General features: G+C 33.7%; 1 protein-coding gene across 12 annotated transcripts in view; it reads right to left on the bottom strand.

Annotated features, from left to right (window-relative positions):
• f (forked) overlaps nt 1–22,093 on the bottom strand; it is a 108,633-nt gene that overhangs the window by 29,804 nt on the left and 56,736 nt on the right. For 9 of the 12 annotated variants that reach the window (XM_053755203.1, XM_053755209.2, XM_053755207.2 and 6 more), the window contains exons 3-4: nt 4,206–4,389; nt 2,896–3,078 (exon numbers count right to left, since the gene is read on the bottom strand). In XM_053755203.1, the coding sequence (XP_053611178.1) occupies nt 2,896–3,078; nt 4,206–4,389 (367 nt within the window). Of the gene's footprint in view, nt 1–2,895; nt 3,079–4,205; nt 4,390–8,360; nt 8,777–14,303; nt 14,497–22,093 lie in introns of those variants that run through there. The other 3 variants (XM_053755208.1, XM_053755206.1, XM_053755210.2) reach the window with 3 other exon arrangements.

Below are 22,093 nucleotides of genomic sequence, written 5' to 3'. Positions count from 1 at the left end.
CCACCTACTTCAATTCAACATTCTGTTCAGTTCATCTCTCCCCCACAAAACAAAAGAATTGGATTAGTTACTAACACAACCGTTGCAAAAACCGTATCTAAATTAATTTAGCCCATTGTTAAAAGGACATTGACAGCCTCCCAGGTCAAATGAGTGGTTTAAAGGTCAAAAGATGAGTACCATTGTGGAATTTCATCAGCTCAATTGATTTGCAACTGTGGTTTTACACCTAAAAACATTGTAAGGAAGATTATAAGATTCCACTTACTTAATTGTAGGATTACAAATTAATAGTCTTAAAGGTTAGAAAATGTAAAGGTGAAATCGATTAAATATCTATTTTGTGTTATGTAACTAAAATGTGATTTGGTACTAAGTACTTTAGATAGAAAATGTGGACTAGACTTCTTGTTACCCCACTGCGAGGTACCCTCGCGTAAGGTATCGCTGGACTAATTTCTTGACTTTGTTATGGATTTAATAAATTAATCTTCATTGTGGATCGAGTCGGGAGGTTCCCTCTATTGTGGTTGAGCTTCGCGATGGCTGACTCACGCGTCTACTCGTGAACGGGTGCTGCCGGGGGAACTGGTCAGCTCGATCTTTTATTAAAAGTTTTTTTTGTTTGGTTAATTATATATATATATATATATATATATATATATATATATATATATATATATTTTCCTTTCATCAGCACTTGATCACAATCATAATATGTTTCAGTATACCTTTTGACCATGTACTTTATTGTGTACTTACATGTTATATTACTGATAAAAAATTATACATAAATTTATATTTAAAAAATGGTAAGCCCTTCTGGCATAATAGGGACCAACACTGTTTGAATGAGTTTCTTTCGGCATTTCTTCTCAGCAGTGGTCGTTCCGAAATGCTAGTAGTTTGTAGCTTTGGTAAACATCATTTAATTTAGAATATGACGCGAAAAAGTGCCTGTGAAGGCCTAATTTCTGAATAAATGATTTGATTTTGATTTCATTTTCAACCTACATCATCCCACTTCTGGGAAAATGTCTCCCATTTTTTTCGCGCCACTCCCTACGCTACGGTGTGAAAACTATCATACTTCTAATTAATAAATTAGCCAAAATGGCAATACCATATTCGCAATGCTAATTAAAATGATGATCTAAATTCATATCATACCAAAGGCACCTAGCAGAGTGTGACCAGTGAAAACTGATACTTTCCAAACGTGAGCTTTGCTCTATTGTCTATTCCGCGATTAGCCGGACCACAGACAAGGTAGAAAGCGATGCCGTAATTATGGCAGCGACAGGTGGAAACTATATCAATTATGTGTGTTTTGAAGCATTGTTCACGATGTAATTGTTTCCTAGTTGACACATAATAAAATTTTTATTGTTTTAAACATATAAATGCAAATTCACTGTAACTTTATGGAGGTAGATCATATTTCTTGTGCTCTTTTGGCTAGTTGACATGCAATTGTAAAATCTACTTATACTAATCTGCACTAATATGCATGCATATTTATCTGTAGATATATACACAATGACAATTTTAACAAACATTTTATAAGTATGATAAAAATATATATTTTTAATAAGTTTATATTATTTTTTATCAGTTATATAACCTAAAGGTTTACCGTATCGTATTGATCTCCAATTGTGTACAGTCAATAGCACATCAAGTTATCCTGCATCAACCTCTATGGCGCGATATTAGCGGCGAGTTTGCAATGAATTTGGGTAGGCTGATGTGCTGTGGACTGTACACGCAACTACCTCTCTTATCCTTATTTCTTTTGCGGGTCTGCTGGATTAATTTCTATAGAAATAAATAGTGCCCTTATACTTAGTTTCCTATTATTATTAAATTGTTATGTTATGTACATAAATTAATAAATTAATAAATAAAAATCTCCAAAATGGGATAACTATTATGATTTTTTAGAAATTCCATGACAATATCCACTAATCGTTAACGATATAAGTGAAAATTAGAATATTAATGTAGCAGAATACAAATGGGCTTTTGTTTAGAAAACAGATAAAGAATTAAGATCTTGTGGATAGAAGTTAAATGCTTGCATGTCATACATCGTTACCCTTAAATTATAAACATAGCATTGAGCATAAAATATTCATCAGTGAGTAATGATATTTTCCGTAACAAAATAAGATGAATATCACTTGATAAATTGCTTATAGTTATCTTTTTTTCTTTACATTTACGAGACACAGCAAATGAGGTTTAGTGTAAGAAAGGACTTAGAAAATATATCATCAGGCTATTGTCATGCTGGTCCAGATACAGTCTCGCTCCGTGTCTGAGCTGCTAACGGACTGGTGCTGAGGTGTCCAAGGAACGCCGCAACATGGAATTCAGTCTAAGTCTAAGTAAGGAACATTCTTTCACATCCAAATTATGGTTATCAACTCAGTCAATGATAGAGTCTTAACATGTTAGTGCTGATGCAGCCAGCTGACGATGCTGAAACGACCATGAGACTCCGCAAAATGGAGTTCAATCTAACTCCACTAAGGAATAAACATCCTCTCACCTCAAAATTATAGTATTCAACTCCATGATTGAAGAAGTTTTACCATGTCGGCCTAGATGCGGCTTAGCTTCCAGTCTTAGTAGCAGGATATACAGTAAATAAATAAATATATTAGGACAAATCACACAGATTGTGCTAACCCCAAAGTAAGTTCTAGACTTGTTTTATGGGATACTATCTCAACGATACTATATTTTATAACATATTCATATATAGATAAACATCCAAGATCAGAAAAAGATCATTTTCCATCATGACCCGACCGGGGTCAGAGGCAAGCACTTTACCACTGCGACACCGAGGTCGTCTAAACACAGTATCAGTAAGGAACGTTCTCTGACCTCCAAATGATGATTCTCAGCGGCATCATTGATAGGGCTCTTGCCATGCCGGTCCAGGTGCAGCCTAGCTCCGTGTCTGAGCAGCCAGCGGACAGTGCTGAGGTGTCCACGGGACGCCGCAAAGTGGAGTGGAGTGGCCCCGTCGCCGTCACGTGCATTGGGGTCGACGGCGCGCTCCACGATCTAGAAAATAATGACACACCAACATTATTTGGTACATTCAAATTCAAAATATTTATTTCAGTCCGATGATGGCAGAGGATAAATAGATCAATGAACTCATTATCAGTATTTACAGAAGAAACATATAATAAAATTAGGTATTCAAACGTAAATGCGCAGAGAGGGGTCTATCGCCAATGCAATCCTTTCCAGCCAACTTTTGGGTGGATAGACAAAGATCAACCATTACTAGATAGGGTAAACATTAACTGACTCAACATATGTTGCTGCAAAACGAACCTTCATGAATACCCAAGAAACATAATTAACTGATGATATATTTTCTAATTCACAGAATATATCAATCGCAATAACTCTATCAACTGCCATTACATCACGGAAACAAATGAAATCACGATTTTAATAACGCACGGAACATATATTTCCTTCCTAAGTTATCGAACTGTGATTTTCTCCGCACTGTTACGTAACTGATCGATTGTTACATTTTCTTATAGCTTAGGTACTTCTTTGTGCTGTATTATTAGTTGATCATTATCATTTGGAATCATTTTCATGTCTCCGCGCTGTAATTACTGGAATTGTATTGTTTTTGTCAGCATTTCTAGGAGTAATGTTTAATTAATTGTTGCACTAACTTGTTAGATAATCTTGCTTAAGCTCTTTCTTTGTGTGTTATGTGTTACACTCTTTTTAAAACACAGCTTCTAGCAACAGCAGTTTTATTACATGCAGTTTTATTGGTTGAGATCATTGGAGAAAAGGTTGCAGGGAACATTTTAAAGCAAATTTTAGAGACGATAATAAGTGTGTTATCATATATGTATGATCAATCCTTAATTGTCGTTGGGACACATATATTCCTTCTCTATATCTATTTCAACAAAACTACCCCATATTTGATACGAATTGTTTCGAAGACGTTCCACTCACCATACACTTCATTCATTCCATGCAACCAATCTGAGTCTGAGTCAGACTGTCGTCGATTCGTGTCCAGTCCACCTCCAGCTTACAGCACCAGGTGCTTAACGACACAGCAATACTACCATACTATGATGATACAAAGAGGACCCTGGACTCTGATATTCAACGACTGAGAAACTACCGGAAGAAGTCCCACTCACCATCCACTTCACGCAGTCCAAACAGCCAGTCTGAGCAGCAGCGTGTATAGGCAGCATGCCATCTCTGGCTCTCGCATCCAGTCTACCTCCAGCCTCCAGCACCAGGTATTTGAGGACGGCCAGGTGTCCCTCTTGCGCGGCCAGATAGACCGGCGTGACGTCATTGTCCATTGCTGTGTTGGCACTATGGAAGAAAAAATCAGTTAGGTCTACGGATAGAAGTATCAGTGTGGTATTGGACTTGATAAGTGGTTGAAAACTGTACGAGACCGCCCCAATGTTTTAGAGTAAACTTGATGGTAAGATAATGGTAATTTTAGGAGTTCAATCACACGAATTATTAATCAAAGGTTTATTGAAAATGGTTCATAATATACCTCTGTCGTACAAATTAAACAATTGAATCCCTTGAAACTTGTTAAAATGTATTATAAAATGGGTTATAAAATGGTAAGTAGATGCCGATTAGCATAAAACTGTTCGATCGCTTAAGTACGAACAAAAACTTTATAGCAAGTAAATTAACCTTTGTTCTCGTGAAAGGTGAGGCAGATTTTAATGAAATTGTTATAGTTAATGACAAAGATTGCTACCGCGTGTGGAACTGCAGGTAAAAGCCTGAAACCCACCGTGGCAGTAATTGCGCCTGTCCCGACATACACTTGACAAGTTGAATGCAAAATATTACAACAATATGTACCTGCTTGATAAATAAACAATCATATTTTTAATATTGTCCCAAATAACACTGATGTTGAAACATGATATGTTCTTCATAATTAAGTAATGTAATAGTCTCAGCTACATTAAGATTAATCATTGGTTGATTAATCTTAATGTAGCTGTGAGTATTACATTACTTACTTACTTAATTATGAAGAGTACATCTGTTACAAATTCATTCACTTTATTTTTACAACATCCAGCTAATCTAGCACACAATGACTGGTATTTACATTGCATTGCATGATTTACAGCAAATAATTGCATTATTATCACTTCATCTTATAACAAAAACAGATAAGTGCCAAGACTTAATGGACCTCTTTCGAAGTTAAATTTCGGCCATAAATCTGAGATGTTAAGAGTTAGATTCCTTGGTTTATGATTAAAGAGATCCCTTTCTTTTTGATGAAGATACTAGTGCAGTCCAGATATTGCGACCACCAGCCTGCCAGACTTTACCCTCTTTGGGAATGGTGATGGTGCATATCAGTTGACAAGGCTTTTTATCCCATAGTCGACTTGAAGGAGAAAATTAAAACCATACACAGTTTAAATTCGCTTCAAAACCGCGAAATTTCGTCGCAATGGGTTCGAAATTAAACTTTTTACTAGGGTTCCGTACCCAAAGGCTAAAACGGAACCCTATTACTATGACTCCACTTTCCGTTCGTCTGTCTGTATGCCCGTATGAGTCCAAGCCATATCTCATGAACCGTGATAGTTAGATAGTTGAAATAGTCACAGATGTTCATTTGATGCGCATATGTTGCCGCTATATAAAAGACTAGATGTTGCCCGAGGCTTCGCTCCCGTGGGAATTTTGAGATAAAATATAGCCTATAGCAATCTTGGATAATATAATTTTCTAATGGTGAAATATTTTTTTAAATTGGTTCGGTAGTTTCGGAGATTACCCGCCTCAAACATTCAAACTCACAAACGCTTACCTGTTTATAATAATAGCATAGATTGAACAAGAGAATAAAATTACTAATTTATGGGGGCTAAAACAAACGTATATAATATATAAATTAAACAATTTTGCCGCGAGTCTGACTCGCACTTGGTCGGTTGTATATTTTTATATAATTAAGTAGTACAAGTATCATCTTCTGACACCTCATTGTGTAGCTATTAAAATGGTCGATCTTCAAGACAATCAGAAACGGTCCCACGTTGCAATGTCGGTTTGGCAACTATTACCAAAATAGATACAGTCATTAACGGATTCTTTAGTGTTATAACGGTTATATAACAGCTGCTTTTGGAGCTCTTCCTATTTGTTCTGTCGCGTTATGATTTATGACTGCTAAGCCTAAATAATCTACTTAATCTATAATTCACGACCTTGGTGGCGCAGTGGTAAATTGGTCACAGCTCAGAGGCAAGACCGTGAGGTCCCGGGTTCGATGCCCGGTCGGGTCATGATGGAAAATGATCTTTTTCTGATCGACCCGGGTCTTGGATGTTTATCTATATATGTATCTCGAACATACTTTGGGCCTAGCTCAAGCTGTGTGATTTGTCCATATATATATTTTATTTATTATAACCACAAAACCTAAAATATCTTATATTCTGAAGTGAACCCAGGCCATTTTTCTGTCCAAATATTTCGACCAAGATTTGGTAAACAGTTCGACGCCACTGTAGTGCAGTGCAGCATAATACATCAAAAAAAATTAGTTCAATATAAAATCTGATTTTTACCCGTACATTTTTATTATGAATTTGGAATCACATAATTAAGTAATTTGCTTAATTATTAAATAAGTGAAACATTTACGCAGCAAACAAAGAATTGCGAAACAGAGGAAGCAAAGCAAGGGCCACACAAAGATACATTACAATTGCAAATGGGGCAGTCTGTATACTGTTGAACATTCGATTTCACCGGGCAGTTTATGTGATTCACTAATCATATTTTTTTTACTGAATCACTTATGTACTATTAAAATCAAATAATTTATTCAGAAATTAGGCGTTCACAGGCATTTTTTCACGTCATATTCTAAATTAAATAATATATACCAAAGCTACAAAATACTAGCATTTCGGAACGACCACTGCTGAGAAGAAATGCCGAAAGTCATTCAAACAGGTCCCTATCATGCCAGAAGGGCTTACAGTTTTTTAAATATAAATTTAACTATCTTTTTTTTCTGAACTCAGACAGATGTCGACTCAAATGATTGTACATTCCGTACATAGGTTGTATGAGAGCTTTTATTTACCGTAGTGTAAAACTGGTAATGTATGCCGAATATTCCAAACTGCGACGAATGTTTCCACTTTATTGGTGTAGTGTTAGAACTACAGAACTTACAGGAAGAATGATTTGTTTGCAAACTTATAATTATGCCAAAAAAATTTAGTATTTGAAACTTCAATTACTCCAATTCATAGTATATCGTGTTCTCGCTCTCACGTGCAATTTGCTTTACTATGAAGCGTAGTCAGGTGGCACACTTTAAGTATTATAACCAAATATATATATAGATTGTTTTGGAAAAATTTTGGATTTCGATTTTTATGTTTTGACTATGCACATAATATTATCAGTAATAGATACTAATAGCCCCATTTAATTTTTTGGCATAATTAAAAAATTATGGTGTATAGATGTAGAAATATATAAATAGGAACAAGCAACAAATAATATTTTTTACGATACGATCATGTTTTACAAGTAATAATAATCCAATGAAACCAGTGCTTATCCAATTTATGACCTATGCCTTTCATCTTACGACTTCCATTCGTTTGATTATCATGTGCCATAGAGTAAGAAACTATCGATAGAATTTCACTTTTCTCCGCGTTTCACTTGAGGGTCACTAACATTAGGTAAGGTGACTTTGACCATATAACTGTTACGTGATTTGTATATAATATATTATGGTAGACATATCTGTGTCGGTCTGTTATGTCATTTACATAACTGAATCGAAAGCTGTCAATTTATAATTTTTTTTTCACCTCACTCATGTTAATTATTTACTAGGTACTCATTTAAAACTTATGAAATTATTTTTTTTATTAAACCTAACAAATCGCTATCTTCATGCGGTAGAGTACCCAAAAGGCTGGCGACATTATCTCTTTACATACACACAGAATTTTTAACAGAAGATCGAATGAGAGACTTGTATTTTTTGTCACCATTCTGGCGCAAATGCCGCCAAAATTAGGTACTATTATTAAGAAAGAATTCAAGATACTAAAATGTGTGTATATATTTTTTTGTAGTAGCCCAAATTTATTGACTCAAAAATAAGTTAAATTCGCCTTCATCGCAATTACTAGTTGCGTCTCGGGGTTTCGCTCTCGTGGGAATACGAGTACATATACAAAGTTCAAATAACGCTCTACACTAAGAATAATACTGATATTCGATGTTTTTTTTATCCAAAATTTCTTCAATATTACCGTTCCCTCCCCGCATACGTGCCAGCCTTCATCTTGTGATATTTCTTGTTCTTTTTATTCTTCTTTCCGAAGAACTTGCTGGTGACCCGGCTGTATGATGGGTGTGTGTTGAGCGTCATTTCCGTAGCTTTATTGTTGCTTTTCAACGATTCCCTTGCCCATTGAACCACTTAAATGTTCTCAACATTGTCTATTACGTAAATTACGTTTGTTCTCATTTTAACACTGGCTGTAAACACAATAAAATTAATTTGACAATCAAAAATCTAATTCAAAATCAGAACTCGACCGCGAAAAATGTTAAATTCGAAAACGGAACGCTATTTTCACGATGCACCAAAGAGTTCACATTTTATTTTTTTAAAACGGAATTTGGGCATTGATATTCAAATCTAAAGTTTGTCACGTTCGTGACATGCGCCCGCGACTCGCGACAACGTCTCACTGGCGAGCTTAAGGCTTTACCACACGATTTCCACAAGAAAATAGCGAAAGTGCTCTTTTGTCTGTCTGTACGTTTTCTCATAAATATGGACGGTTTAATGACTCGATCGTGTATTACAAAGTTTATTGATCTCGTATATATTTAATTTTGAAAGTTATTTATCAAATAGGTATTGAAAGTGATAGTGTTGTGGATATATTTGCAATTAGCTTTTATATACGGAATGTTTAAGAAAAACAATTAATAATTGTACTTAATCACAAATTTAATTCAAATTATTATTATTATTATAAAAAAATAAGCCATCCATTAAAATTCATTCTAAATAAACAAATGTACTTAATTTACGTCGAAAATGTATAAATGAATTTATAAATAGTTCTCAACTTTTACGAACCATTACGATTTTATTTTACTTATCATAATAATAATGTAACATTCACAAATCTATTTAAATATTTGAGAGTAGTCATTTAGTCTAAAAGGCAATGAATATAAAAAATTTAAATAACTCGTTCCTAATTTAAATAAAAAATAATCGGAACTTGAAATCAATCAACCAAAGGTGATTTAAATGGATTTTGTTTTCAATCATTTTGTCGTGGTTTTGTAACACTGCAAATCACTAGTCTAGTGTATGGTACAAGGTCGAAGCGGGGCGATTTTTACTTAGCTATCCCATCATTTCTAGACACATGCATGACGCAATTAAATATTAATAAAAAAGCAAAATTTCAGAAAAAGTCCTCGATTTGTTAAATGATATGATATGTACATATGATAACAAAAGTTGCCGTAATAGCGACGGAACTATTGACGTGACAACGTCTTGCAATAATTACAGATATAAGACAAAATAATACCTATATAAGTAATAGGTTATATAATTAAAAAATATTTAGGTTCAGGTACAACAAAATGCAATTCAGTTGCGACTCAATAGATGGAAAAACACGGTTATTATCTTATAACTTACGGCAAACAGTCTCCATTACACTCAGCAGTCATGGAGCTACGGCACATGACACAGCCGTTTGGGTGCAACACTTTCGCTTTCTTGCCTAGCCGAGGAATTTTGAACCTGATCTATAATGTACAGTGAACCGCACACCAAACTACTCATATCCAGTTCATATACGACATAGGCGACCTCCGTGGCCTAATGGTCATCACGCCGGACTGCTACACTGGAGGTCCCGGGTTCGATCCCCGGTCAGGTCAACATGGAAAATGATCTTTTTCAGATTGACCTGGGTCTTGGATGTTTATCTATATATGTATATGTTATAGAATATAGTATCGTTGAGTTAGTATCTCATAACACAAGTCTCGAACTTACTTTGGGGCTAGCTCAATCTGTGTGATTTGTCCCTATATGTTTATTATTTTATTATTATTTATATTCGCCGCTGTTCGTAAAGTGCGGCAACTATTTTATGAATAATTGGTATTGGTATTAACTGTACGTATCATACTAATATTATATATGCGAAAGTTTGCGAGGATGTATGTATGTGTGTATTTTTGTTACTCTTTCACGCAAAACCAGGACAGGACAGTTTGTTATGAAATTTGGTACACGGGTAGAATATAACCTGAAATAACAAATGGGACACTTTTTATCCCGAAATTCCCACGGGAGCGAAGCCCCGAGACACAGAAAGTTACTCATAAAATAATTATTATGCTGGAACCTCCTTTAAATAAAAAATATGCTTGTACGTAGAGGATTTTTCTTTTCTTATCACTAGTTTTACAGTAAAGTATAAGATTCATAATTAACAATATGTATCTGCGTAAATAGTAGACATAATTGCAAATGCATAGATAGTATAATTAACAGATTCACAAATTGCATTTAACATAGACCTTGAATGCATTCAACAGCGACTCCACATTCGGGAAATAAATGTTTTTTATTAAGTTTTTCCCATCACATGGATCAATCGTTCGTTTTTGCTCCACAAGTATTAGAGAAATGTTGTGAACAGACGGAAAAACTTCATTGTGTGCGATCTCTCCTCATTGATATTATTTATTCGATCGGCGTACGTGACCTTGATTGTTTTTAGAGTTCCGTAAAGTAAAACCGGACCCTAATTACTAAGACTCCGCTGTCTATCAATCTGTCTGTCCGTCTGTCACATGAACCGCGATAGTTAGATGAAATTTTCACTGATGATCTATGTCAAAACAGTATCCTATTAATATCATAAATGCGAAAGTTTGTGAGGAAGTGTGTGTGTTTGTATGTTTGTCACTCCTTCACGCAAAATCTACTGGACGGATTGTTATGAAATTTAGTACACGGCTAGAATAAACCTGGAATAGTGTAATTCGCACGGAAGCGAAGCCCCGGGACGCAGCTAGTTAAATAAATATTTAAAGTAGCTTCTACACAACTAACGTGTATTTTTTTGCTTTTTTATAGATAAAGGTACGGGACCCTTCGAGCGAGAGTACGACTAGCACATGACTGTTTTTTTAATATTTTAAAATATTTCCCATCTTCACGGGTTAAAAAAGTTAACCCCAAATATGCACCCGGGAGGTGCATATTTGGGGTTAACTTTTTTTCCTAACTTTTTTATCTTTCTAATATGTCATTAGTCGATATAGTTCGTGAAACAAATTATTAATTTTCCGCTTTTTCTTGAACGATTTGTCGATTCAATTAAATAGAACAAAAATAAAATTAATTTTATCAAAAACACATAAGATAATAAATATTCCAATAGTTTGAATGCCAATCGTTAGATTTCATGCAAATAAATCATTCCATTTTATTTCAGAACTGGTTATTGACCACATAATTTGTTGTTAGACGTCGTTGATTACTGTATGTGTACATACAATTTACAATCTACTTTCATTTTACAAGTATTTGGATTATTATGTCAAACATTTCGCATACATAATGATTAACAATGGCACAATGACCAGATATGACCACACGATTAATAAATCAGGATAACTGGTCAAGTGGCGTGTGGTTCCGCCCTGGAAAAGACCACTGCCTGCCCAAGGAGGGTTGACGGCAAGCGGCAAGCGGCAATCTTCAAAATTTATTTTAGTCAACATTGCAATTCTAATTTAACAAAATTTATTTTAAATTACTTTTTGACTTGTATTTTATATGTACTAACATAAGACTTTGCATACTACTATAAATAGCTAAACAGGGTGTTCTTTTCTTTCTGTAATGAACATCTCCTGTATACGTTTTGTGAAAAAAATTATTTTGAACATTTTGTATTTTCAAAATTTCAAGATTATTTCTTACGCTGGCCGGGCTTCGGGGCGTCACAGCCCCAAACGAACCCGGGAACATACAGAGATGAGAGAGAGAGAGAGAGAGGTAGCTGGTCAAGTGCGTGTCGGACTATGTGCAATGTGCAATGTACCGAAGGTAAACGAGCGACATCGCAAATTTAAAAAAAAAACAGACAACAGAGCGCGTTTAAATTTTGTGCAAAATAAAAAAATAATAAAACATCAGATAATACATGCTCCTTTATGGCTGAGGAAGAAACCGGGAAAAAGATCGGATTAGGCTATTGATGATCAAAGTCTCGGCTCAGCTAAAATATTTTGACACACACAACAGCTTGTTTATCATTTCTGTTTACAAAATAACACAATACAATTTCGATATGCAGGACCATTGTTTAGAATGGGGTCTAGTTACCTGCATTTGTTATAGTAATATTCATTATTATCTTATGTGTTTTTGACAACATTCATTGTATTATTTCTTATTCTTCTTCGTTGAAACGACAGATGGTTCGAGAAATGGTAGAAAATTATTTGCTACACGAATCATATTATCGACTGATGACGAATTAAATCAATAGAAGCCCTTTTCAATTTTCATACAATTTGTCGATGACACACAAAAACTTATGCTAAACCTACAATCTTTTTTGTGAAAGTTTTTACATTATAAAGTAATTAGCTTTTTCCCGCGGCTTCGCCCGCGTAAATTTCCCACGGCAACAGTAATTTTTGAATGAAAGGTACCCTATGTCCTTCTCCATACTCCAAACTACATGTATAGAAATTTCAAGAAGATTGGTTGAATAGATAAAGCGAGAAGAGTTATCAAACAAACTTACTTTCGCATTTATTATTTATATTAGTTTAGGACAAACATCCATAAAAATCCATGCAATCTCAGAAGCTGTCACATTTATCGAATTCGTAGCGTGCGTAGGAGCTATGGAATTAGCTGTGTGTGTTCAGCCGCCCGAGAATATGGAAGAATATGGGAATCCCATGGATCGTACGAAGCTAAAACATATAATGCTATAACAGCTGATAGGCTGATAGGTATTCAGTAAGAGGGTTGTTATTAGGCAGCGGGCGGTCGTAATAGCACAGCCCAAACTTGATTTTTGTAGCTTCCAAGAGTCACAGACAGCCGCGTATGAAACCTAACGCGCAAAATGAGGACACTTACATATAATACCGACGACCTCGGTGGCGAAGTGGTAAAGTGCTTCCCTCTGAACCGAGAGGTCCCGGGTTCGATCCCCGGTCGGGTCATGATGGAAAATGATCTTTTTCTGATTGGCCCGGGTCTTGGATGTTTATCTATATATGTATTTGTTATAAAATATAGTATCGTTGAGTTAGTATCCCATAACACAAGTCTCGAACTTACTTTGGGGCTAGCTCAATCTGTGTGATTTGTCCTGATATATTTATTTATATTTATTTAATTTGATGAAAACACACCACAAATTTTATCAGTTGAATTCGTTCAGTACTTATTCTATTCTTATTCAGCCATGTTTGCCAGTATTGAGTGCCGAACATATAAACTTTCGAATCGAAGACTCTTGTATCGAGTGATTTAAACTGGACTGTTTCAGTCATTACTTGAAATAAATTACTCATCAATACACGCAATGTACAATCAACTACACATCACAACCCACACAAATTTATTGCAAATTAACTGCTATTACCGCTAAATAAATATGTATTCTTCGCCTTGCAGTCTAACGCACGGTATAGAGAAATAAAAAGCATTATGCGTTTCAGAACGGAACCACCGCTAGCCAATGGCCAGTTGAATGTCTTTTATTACAATGTAATTAAGTGCATAATGCACTACGATTTGAATAATATATAGTTTCATAATTGCTGATATGTTTGCAAAAAGTGTTGATTTATATATGTATTCAGAATGGTTGCGGAAGGGTAAAAGAAAATGTACTAGAATTTTCAAAAATAATATTTTGACTAGATCGCCTGTAAACGGAAGATCTGTCAGGTCCCAATGCTGGGCAAAAGCTTACCCTATTTGTTTCAAACTACTTCTATATATAGGGTAGTATTTCTGACCATGTTATAACCATCTAAGAAAGAATTTTTTTTCACTGTTTCCTAACTGTTTATTAATTATAAAATTTGTTTTTTTTTAAGCTTTTTCACTAGGTTTTAGCCTTAATAATTTTCGACTTCGTTTAAGGTGAAAATATTGAACTTATTACCTGATGAAGCTAGCGGGGACAGTCTTAGAATACTTCAGTCTAGCTGAAGCGGACCGAGCAGGCCTCGGTCTCGGACACGTCGCCATTTTGGATGTCACTTCTGTCACTTGTCACACTCGATCAGTTTCGCCACACTCGAATGTGTGTTATCATAGCCAGATTATCTTTCTATTGTTTGTTTGTTTGTAAATAGCTGAATAAAGAAAATTGTTGGGGTTTTTATGTAGGTAATTATTTGGTACGAGTACAATGACCAGACATCATTATATACGTATAGAGACTTTGTTTTAATTTTTTATATTATTTAAAAAAATATATTACAATTTTAAAAATTTTGTGTTGTCACTATGTTTTAAATATAAAAACTGATTTTTGAGGTTCGTCGTGCGCAGGCGCCGGCTTATGACGTTCTGTGTGAAAAAAGTTTCAACTATTTTAATATAATAAATTGTGAGGTTCCAGATAGAATTGGACCAGTCCATATCAGCATTCACAAAGAAGATTGACGAGGCAGACAGGCTGGTCATGGTCATAAAAACTATTGGCTTTGTAGATCTGAATGCCTCAATTAATTAAAGTTCCTTTATATTAAATCATTTTATTTCTCTTTTATTTCTATCAGCTACATTTTAACGTCTTACAAATTTAAACCATTTTTCACAACAACAATGTCACTCTATGAGATAACCATAAACAATATAATATAATAGAATATAACCTTTAAATGTGGTGGCTGTCCACTAACTTACTTATACTCAACACTCTTCCTCAGACATCACATTTAAAATTCCTAACTTAACAACAAATTCTTTTAAACAAAACTTACTAACAGGCTTAGTAAAAATATCAGCTAATTGGTTATTAGTACTTATATATTCAACTTTAACAAAACCTTGCTCAACCTTTTGTTTTATAAAATTATATTTAATTTCTAAATGCTTCAGTTTTCTTTGATCATAAGTTTGAACAGATTTGATAGTGCTTTGATTATCTTCAAAAATTTTAAAATCCTTTACTTCAATATTTAAATCATTTAAAATCTTAATAACAAAACAAGACTCAACACAAGCTTCACAAAGTGCTACCAATTCTGCTTCCGTCGTACTTAAAGCTACTACAGATTGTTTTTTAGATTTCCATACAACAGTGTTACCAAAAATTAAAAACAAATAACCAGTAGTTGATTTCCTATCAACGTCTCTACCCCAATCTGCATCAGCAAAACCAACTAATGAAATATTATTACAATTCTTATAACATAAATTATAATATAAAGTTTGTTTAACATATCTCAAAATTCTTTTCAAAGCTTTCCACAAAGTCAAATTCGGTTTAGATTGATATCTGCTTAAATAGTTTACAGAGAACGTTAAATCTGGCCTAGAATTCACTGTTACATATAACAAAGAACCAATTAAAGATCTACATTTAGCTTCATAATTCATATCAATAGTTTCATCTTCAAATTTAAAATTTACATCCATAGGTGTATCAATCCCTTTACAATCACTCATCCCATGTATTTTAAGAATATTTTTTAAGTATCTTGTCTGATTAACTAAAATACAGTCATCTAGTCTCTTAATAGAAATTCCTAAATATGTCATGTCAGTATTACTTAGATCTTTCATTCTAAATTGTGTAGTCAAAAACGTCTTTACTTTTTCTATCTCTGTCTCCTGCTTCGCGAAAATTAAAAGATCGTCAACGTATAATAAAACATAAACATTATCTTTCATGTATAAACAATAATCATTTTCAGAACGTTGAAAGCCATAATCCAACATTGCTTCAGTAAATCTCTCATACCAATATTTCGGAGATTTTCTTAAACCATAAAGTGATTTTTCTAATTTGAAAACGTAATTGTCTTCTTTTCCAATATAATATCCTTTAGGTATTTTTAAATAAACTTCTTCATCAATTCGACCATAAAGAAAAGCTCCTTTTACATCCATTTGTTTAATCTTAAAATCTTTCTTTGCAGCAACTGCTAATAATGTTCTTAATGTTTGCATCTTCAATACAGGTGAATATAAATTATCCATATGTCCTGTTTGTTGATATCCCAAAACAACAAGTCGCGCTTTACATATCTCTGCATCACCTACTTTTTCCTTTGTAAATACCCATTTAGTATCTAAAAGTTTCATATCTCTCTTTCTTTCTACTTTCCTCCATGTTCCACTATCTTCAAGAACATTAAACTCTTCCTTAACTGCATTTCTCCATAACTCACTATCTTCTCTCTTATCTATTTCCTCAAATGTATGTGGCGTATCTTCTATTTGTCCAGTCATTAAAGCATACATTACTTCATTTTCATTTCCTTCAAAATCAGTAACATAATCTTGTTGCCACTTGGGTTTTCTAATTATTCTTTTCTCCCTTACAATTTGTTCTTTTTCAGAAATTTTCTTCGAATTATCATCTTTTTCTAATGTATCTTCCGCTTCATAAAATTCTTCATTATCATTTTCTTCATTATTATTTTCTTTGTTAACATCTTCTTCTTTTACCTCTCCGCACTCTAGTTCTACATTATTCTGTCTTTCTTTTCGTTCTTTTTCATCAAAAATTACATTTCTTCCTATCACCACTTTTTTAGTATCTTCATCGTAAAGTCTATAACCGTTTCTAGCATAACCTATCATTATCATTCTTTTTCCACAGTTATCAAGTTTATGTCTTAATTGAGATGGCACATGATTATAAGCAACACTTCCGAAAACTCTCATATTAATCACGTTTGGTTTTCTTCCTTCCCATAATTCACTTGGTGTACAATCTTTCCCTTTTGTTGGGCTTCTATTAGTTACATATGCAGAACACAAAATAGCATCCGCCCAAAATTCTTTATTCAATTGCGAATCTAATAAAAGTGTCCTAGTTTTTTCCACCAACGTTCTATTCATTCTTTCCGCCACTCCATTCATTTCAGGATTATATGGCACCGTGTACTGAACTTGAATTCCGTTATTTCTACAAAAATTATAAAATTCTCTAGTTACGTATTCTCTACCATTGTCAGATCTCAATTTTAATAAGTCACAGTTAAAATGTTTCGTAGCATAATAATAGTACTCTCTAAATATTTCAAAAGCTTCACTTTTCTGTTTCATAAGGTAAACCATAACAAAATGAGTGTAATCGTCAATAAACGTGATAAAATATCTATAACCTTCTCTACTAATTGGAGTAATAGGACCACAAACATCTGTGTGCACTAGCTCAAGTGGTCTTTTAGCTCTGTAACCTATCTTATTAAATGGTAATCTAGTCATTTTCCCTAACACACAAGTCTCACATAACATATTTTCGAGGTTTAAATTTTTTAAGTCACTTAATCCGTCAACCATATTATTTTTAGTTAAAACATTTAAATTATTCATGCCTAAATGACCAAAACGCCTATGCCATAACAAACTATCCGAATTAGATAAAAAACAGTTATTACAATTTTTCTTACTGAATTCCATACAAATTTTATATAGAGAATTGTCAGAGTTCCCAATCATAATTAAAAACTTAGAAGAATCGTAAACTCGAACTTTACCTCTTTCAAAAGTGACAGACAAATTACTTGACTCCATTTTTGACACTGACAATAAATTTTTTCTTAAATCAGGCACATAAAAAACATTTTTAATTGTACATGTAGTTGACTTTTTTCCAACATAACATTGAGTTTCTATGTTACCTATACCTACCGCTTGGAGAGAGATACCATTTTTGGCAGCTGAAATCAATTTTGGTTGTTTTAAATCTATATACTGAGAAAAGTAAATTTTATTATTAACTAAATGATCTGAGCATCCAGAATCTACAATAAATTCTACCCAGTCATCAGAATCTTCAGATCTTCCGAAAAATGCAACATTATCTTGATTACTACTATTACCATACATATAATATGAATTTCTTTGTTCTCTTCCTCGACCGTTAAATCTTCCTCGACAATTGAATCTTCCACGACCATTAAATCTTCCTTGACCATTAAAACTTCCTTGACTGTTATAATTTCCTTGACCGTCATATCTTCCTTGACTGTTATAATTTCCTCTACTATTGTAATTTCCTCGAACATATCCTCGATTATCATAACTTCCTCTATTATTATAATTACCTCTTCCTGCAAAATTACCTCTTACTCCTCTTTTTCCGCAATTAAAAGCACTCTGTCTATTCTCATTCTCCTGTGACGAATTCTTTCTCTTCTCTTCTTCTCCTAATAATCTATCCATTACCATATTTATTTTCAAATCTCCAATCGTTTCTAAAGCTGTTACTATTGGCTCATATGATTTTGGCATCGACAATAATATATAATTTACCTGTTCTTCTTCCGAAATTCCTCCTCCTGCCTCTTTTAATGAAGTACAAATTTCTTGTATTTTTGTAAAATGATGTTTTAAAGGCTCTGTTTCTATATATTTAATTTCATTTAATTGTCTTCGTAAAAATAGTTTACTTCTTGTACTTTTTTCTTTAAAATTTTGTTCTAAATTTCTAAACATTTGGTAGGCCGAATCTTTTCTTACATATTCTAAATGGCTATCCGCTACAGCTGCTATTATTAGAGCTTGGGCTCGTGCCTCTAGATTTTTTTGTGTAGCTGTTTCTTTTTTATAAAACTCCTCATTTTCTATCGCTTCAATACAGTTATTTTCACGTAAAATACTTTTGATTCGGAAGGCCCACGTGTTAAAAGATTCTCCGGAAAATTGCACCACATTATATTTTAAAATATTACATTCTTTGTTTGCCGACATCTTGTGTAATTTTTCTAAAATTCAAATAAATTTATTACATACTATACCGTACGCATCTGACGCAGTGGAAGCGTGCTATTGGCTTTGTAGATCTGAATGCCTCAATTAATTAAAGTTCCTTTATATTAAATCATTTTATTTCTCTTTTATTTCTATCAGCTACATTTTAACGTCTTACAAATTTAAACCATTTTTCACAACAACAATGTCACTCTATGAGATAACCATAAACAATATAATATAATAGAATATAACCTTTAAATGTGGTGGCTGTCCACTAACTTACTTATACTCAACAAAAACAGAGACATGTATAAAATTTAAAGGTTATGTTTTTCCACTCTTTAGCTTCAGGCGTCACAGCCTTTAATACAACCAGGAACACGCTAAAATAAGAAAGTAGAACTCTTTATTTTTCCTACATTAGAAACTTAGAAACAAGATAACATAATCAAAAAGTCTAGATGTTTATTAAAAAAAAATCTATACAAGTGCGACAAAGCAAACCTAATTAGTGTGTAGAGAGAAAACAAAAGCAAGTTTTCCAAATCTCTCTCCTAATGCTGCATTTTTATACAGACGGACGGATAATCCGACTGATAGTTGCCTGTAGATAAATAGCCTGATAAATAGTTGGTGGGAAGTCGAGCGGTGAGAGAGAGCACGCGTGGCCTCGCCTTTAAATTGACAATGAAATTTCACATTTTTTCATTTTTGAGGTTATATTCTGATGAAGCCTAATCCAAAAGTGAAGATTTGGCTGTGATTTTACGACCGACTGCCTGATATCTTTGGGAATGTTATTGTTACCTATTAGCTGCCAAGGCTGTGTGTCCCCTAGTCGCTTGTACGACTTCGTCAACATTCAGGTTATGAAGTGGTTCTATTCTAAGGCGGGATTCTGATAAGTTGATTTTCTGCCAGCCTTCTGGGCACGCTTCCGTAGAACAATGGAGTTGACTTTCTTATAATGTTATCAACTTGACCTAGAATATTTCTAGAACATAAATTTAACAAAATAACCACATTATTTGCCGCATATCCTCTTATTGTAACATCTAGATAACCCCACAATTAAAAAATGAAGTTATTGTGATGTAACGAAAGTGGGTCAAGTTTGAAATCAGTAGCGGTGTTAGGATAGAGCACGCTTGGATAAACGCCCAGGGTACTGGATATATAGGGGCGCTGCGTCGCGCACACACATTAACTGTGCATTACAGATTGGCAAGACACAAGAGAGCGCAGGCGTATCCAGCAGCGATTTTGTTTATTATCCCACCATATTATAAATACGAAAGCTTGTGAGGATGTATGTGTGTACGTTTGTTAATCTTTCGAGAAATCTACAGGACTGATTTAATGGATTGTTATGAAATTTGGTACACAATTAGAATATAACCTGGAATAACACATAGAGTATTTTTTGTGATAATAATAATTATTTACTTCAGACTGAATTCACATTGAACTTATTAAAAATATTTACCGTAAATTAGCTTTTTTAAGACGGACATACATATCCTAATAGATGGAACCCTTACATGCCGTTAGCGGCATGTGTCACCTACTGCCATGTGTAATTTGCATAGCTGCACTAACTGGCATACCATATCTGGCTGATCGGACAAACAATTTGATTTACTAGCACACAATATGAAGCCGCGGGATACGCATTATTGTATGATATAGGATTACTGGTATCAAGCGCAAAACCTCCTAAAGACTACTTGGGTAAATCAAAACAAGCAACATTTATTCTACGACTTTTCGTAATTCGTAGTTTTCTTTTTTCATATAAAAAAAAATACAACCTAATTAGCGATTCTACACATCTTAACTCTATGTAATAGTCAAGCAACACGAGACAGTACAGTAGCGCTATGTAGCGGAATAGAACATAGAGTTTTATACAAACGACATTAAAACTTAAAAAAGATTTTTTTTTGTATTTAGTACGTTTAGACAAAAGTCGTACAAGAAAAGATGTTAGTCTCAATGTATGTACCTACTTTATGCGTAAAAAAATGATTACAGTTAGGGGGCACCGTACACATTTCGCCCAGGGCGCTGGTAACCGCGATAACCGTCACAGTTTAAAATTCAATACGTTATTATGGCACCAAAGAACAATATGTGATGATCCCAAATTGTATGAACCGTGAATTATTATAAATAATAACAATAGGCTTTGTATGTCTGTGTCGAGGTTGGGTCACTTGATTGATTGGTTTCATCTATATGTACAGTCACGAGCAATTACATGTATGTATACATATATTATCACATTATATGCCCATATTATTTTGTTTACTCACAAAGAAAATGGTAACATGCGAAATTACTTATCTATTATAAAATCTTCGTATTTATGAAAGATTATTTCCTTCGAATAATCGAGGATTATTTTCATAAAAATCAATACAAGAAATCTCATGAAACATAATGAATAACTGATAATATTAACCCGTAACGACTATTATAAATTTTCTAGTTGCATTTCCCTTTCGTAGTACTAAAAAGCGTAGTAAGCATTACTAAAAAGAATTTTACAATTCTTCAAAGAATAAAAATAGGCGTAATTTATAAAATCCGAATTAGGTCAAATTTAGGTAACTATGGCTGCATCAATTTACTCTATAATATAATTGAATATATCTAAATTTATATTCTAAGAACTAGTCTCAGATAAAACCCAAGATCTTGGTCTTATTGTAAAAAAAAAAGGTCTAGTTCGAGTAGGACTCGCGCACAAACTTCGCTTTTTTTTTTGTTATGTGCTTAAATATATACGGTTTTTGGATTTTTCCTTTCATTTGTATTGTAATCTCATACTTTTTGCTAAATTTCATGATTCTAGGTCAACATAAAGTTTATATTTTTGATTCCCGTGTGAAATCGCAACATAATATGTGATATAAATGCCCATATCTATTGATACGATTGACTATAAATAAATCAATTTCTCACACGTAAAAAAGAATTTATGCCCGTATATTTGATACAAATTTCGTCTTG

This window comes from Plodia interpunctella, chromosome 14 (genome assembly GCF_027563975.2).
Source record: "Plodia interpunctella isolate USDA-ARS_2022_Savannah chromosome 14, ilPloInte3.2, whole genome shotgun sequence".
Lineage (NCBI taxonomy): Eukaryota > Metazoa > Arthropoda > Insecta > Lepidoptera > Pyralidae > Plodia > Plodia interpunctella.
Note: the sequence above shows the minus strand (reverse complement) of the source record. Positions and strands in the feature narration are given on the sequence as shown.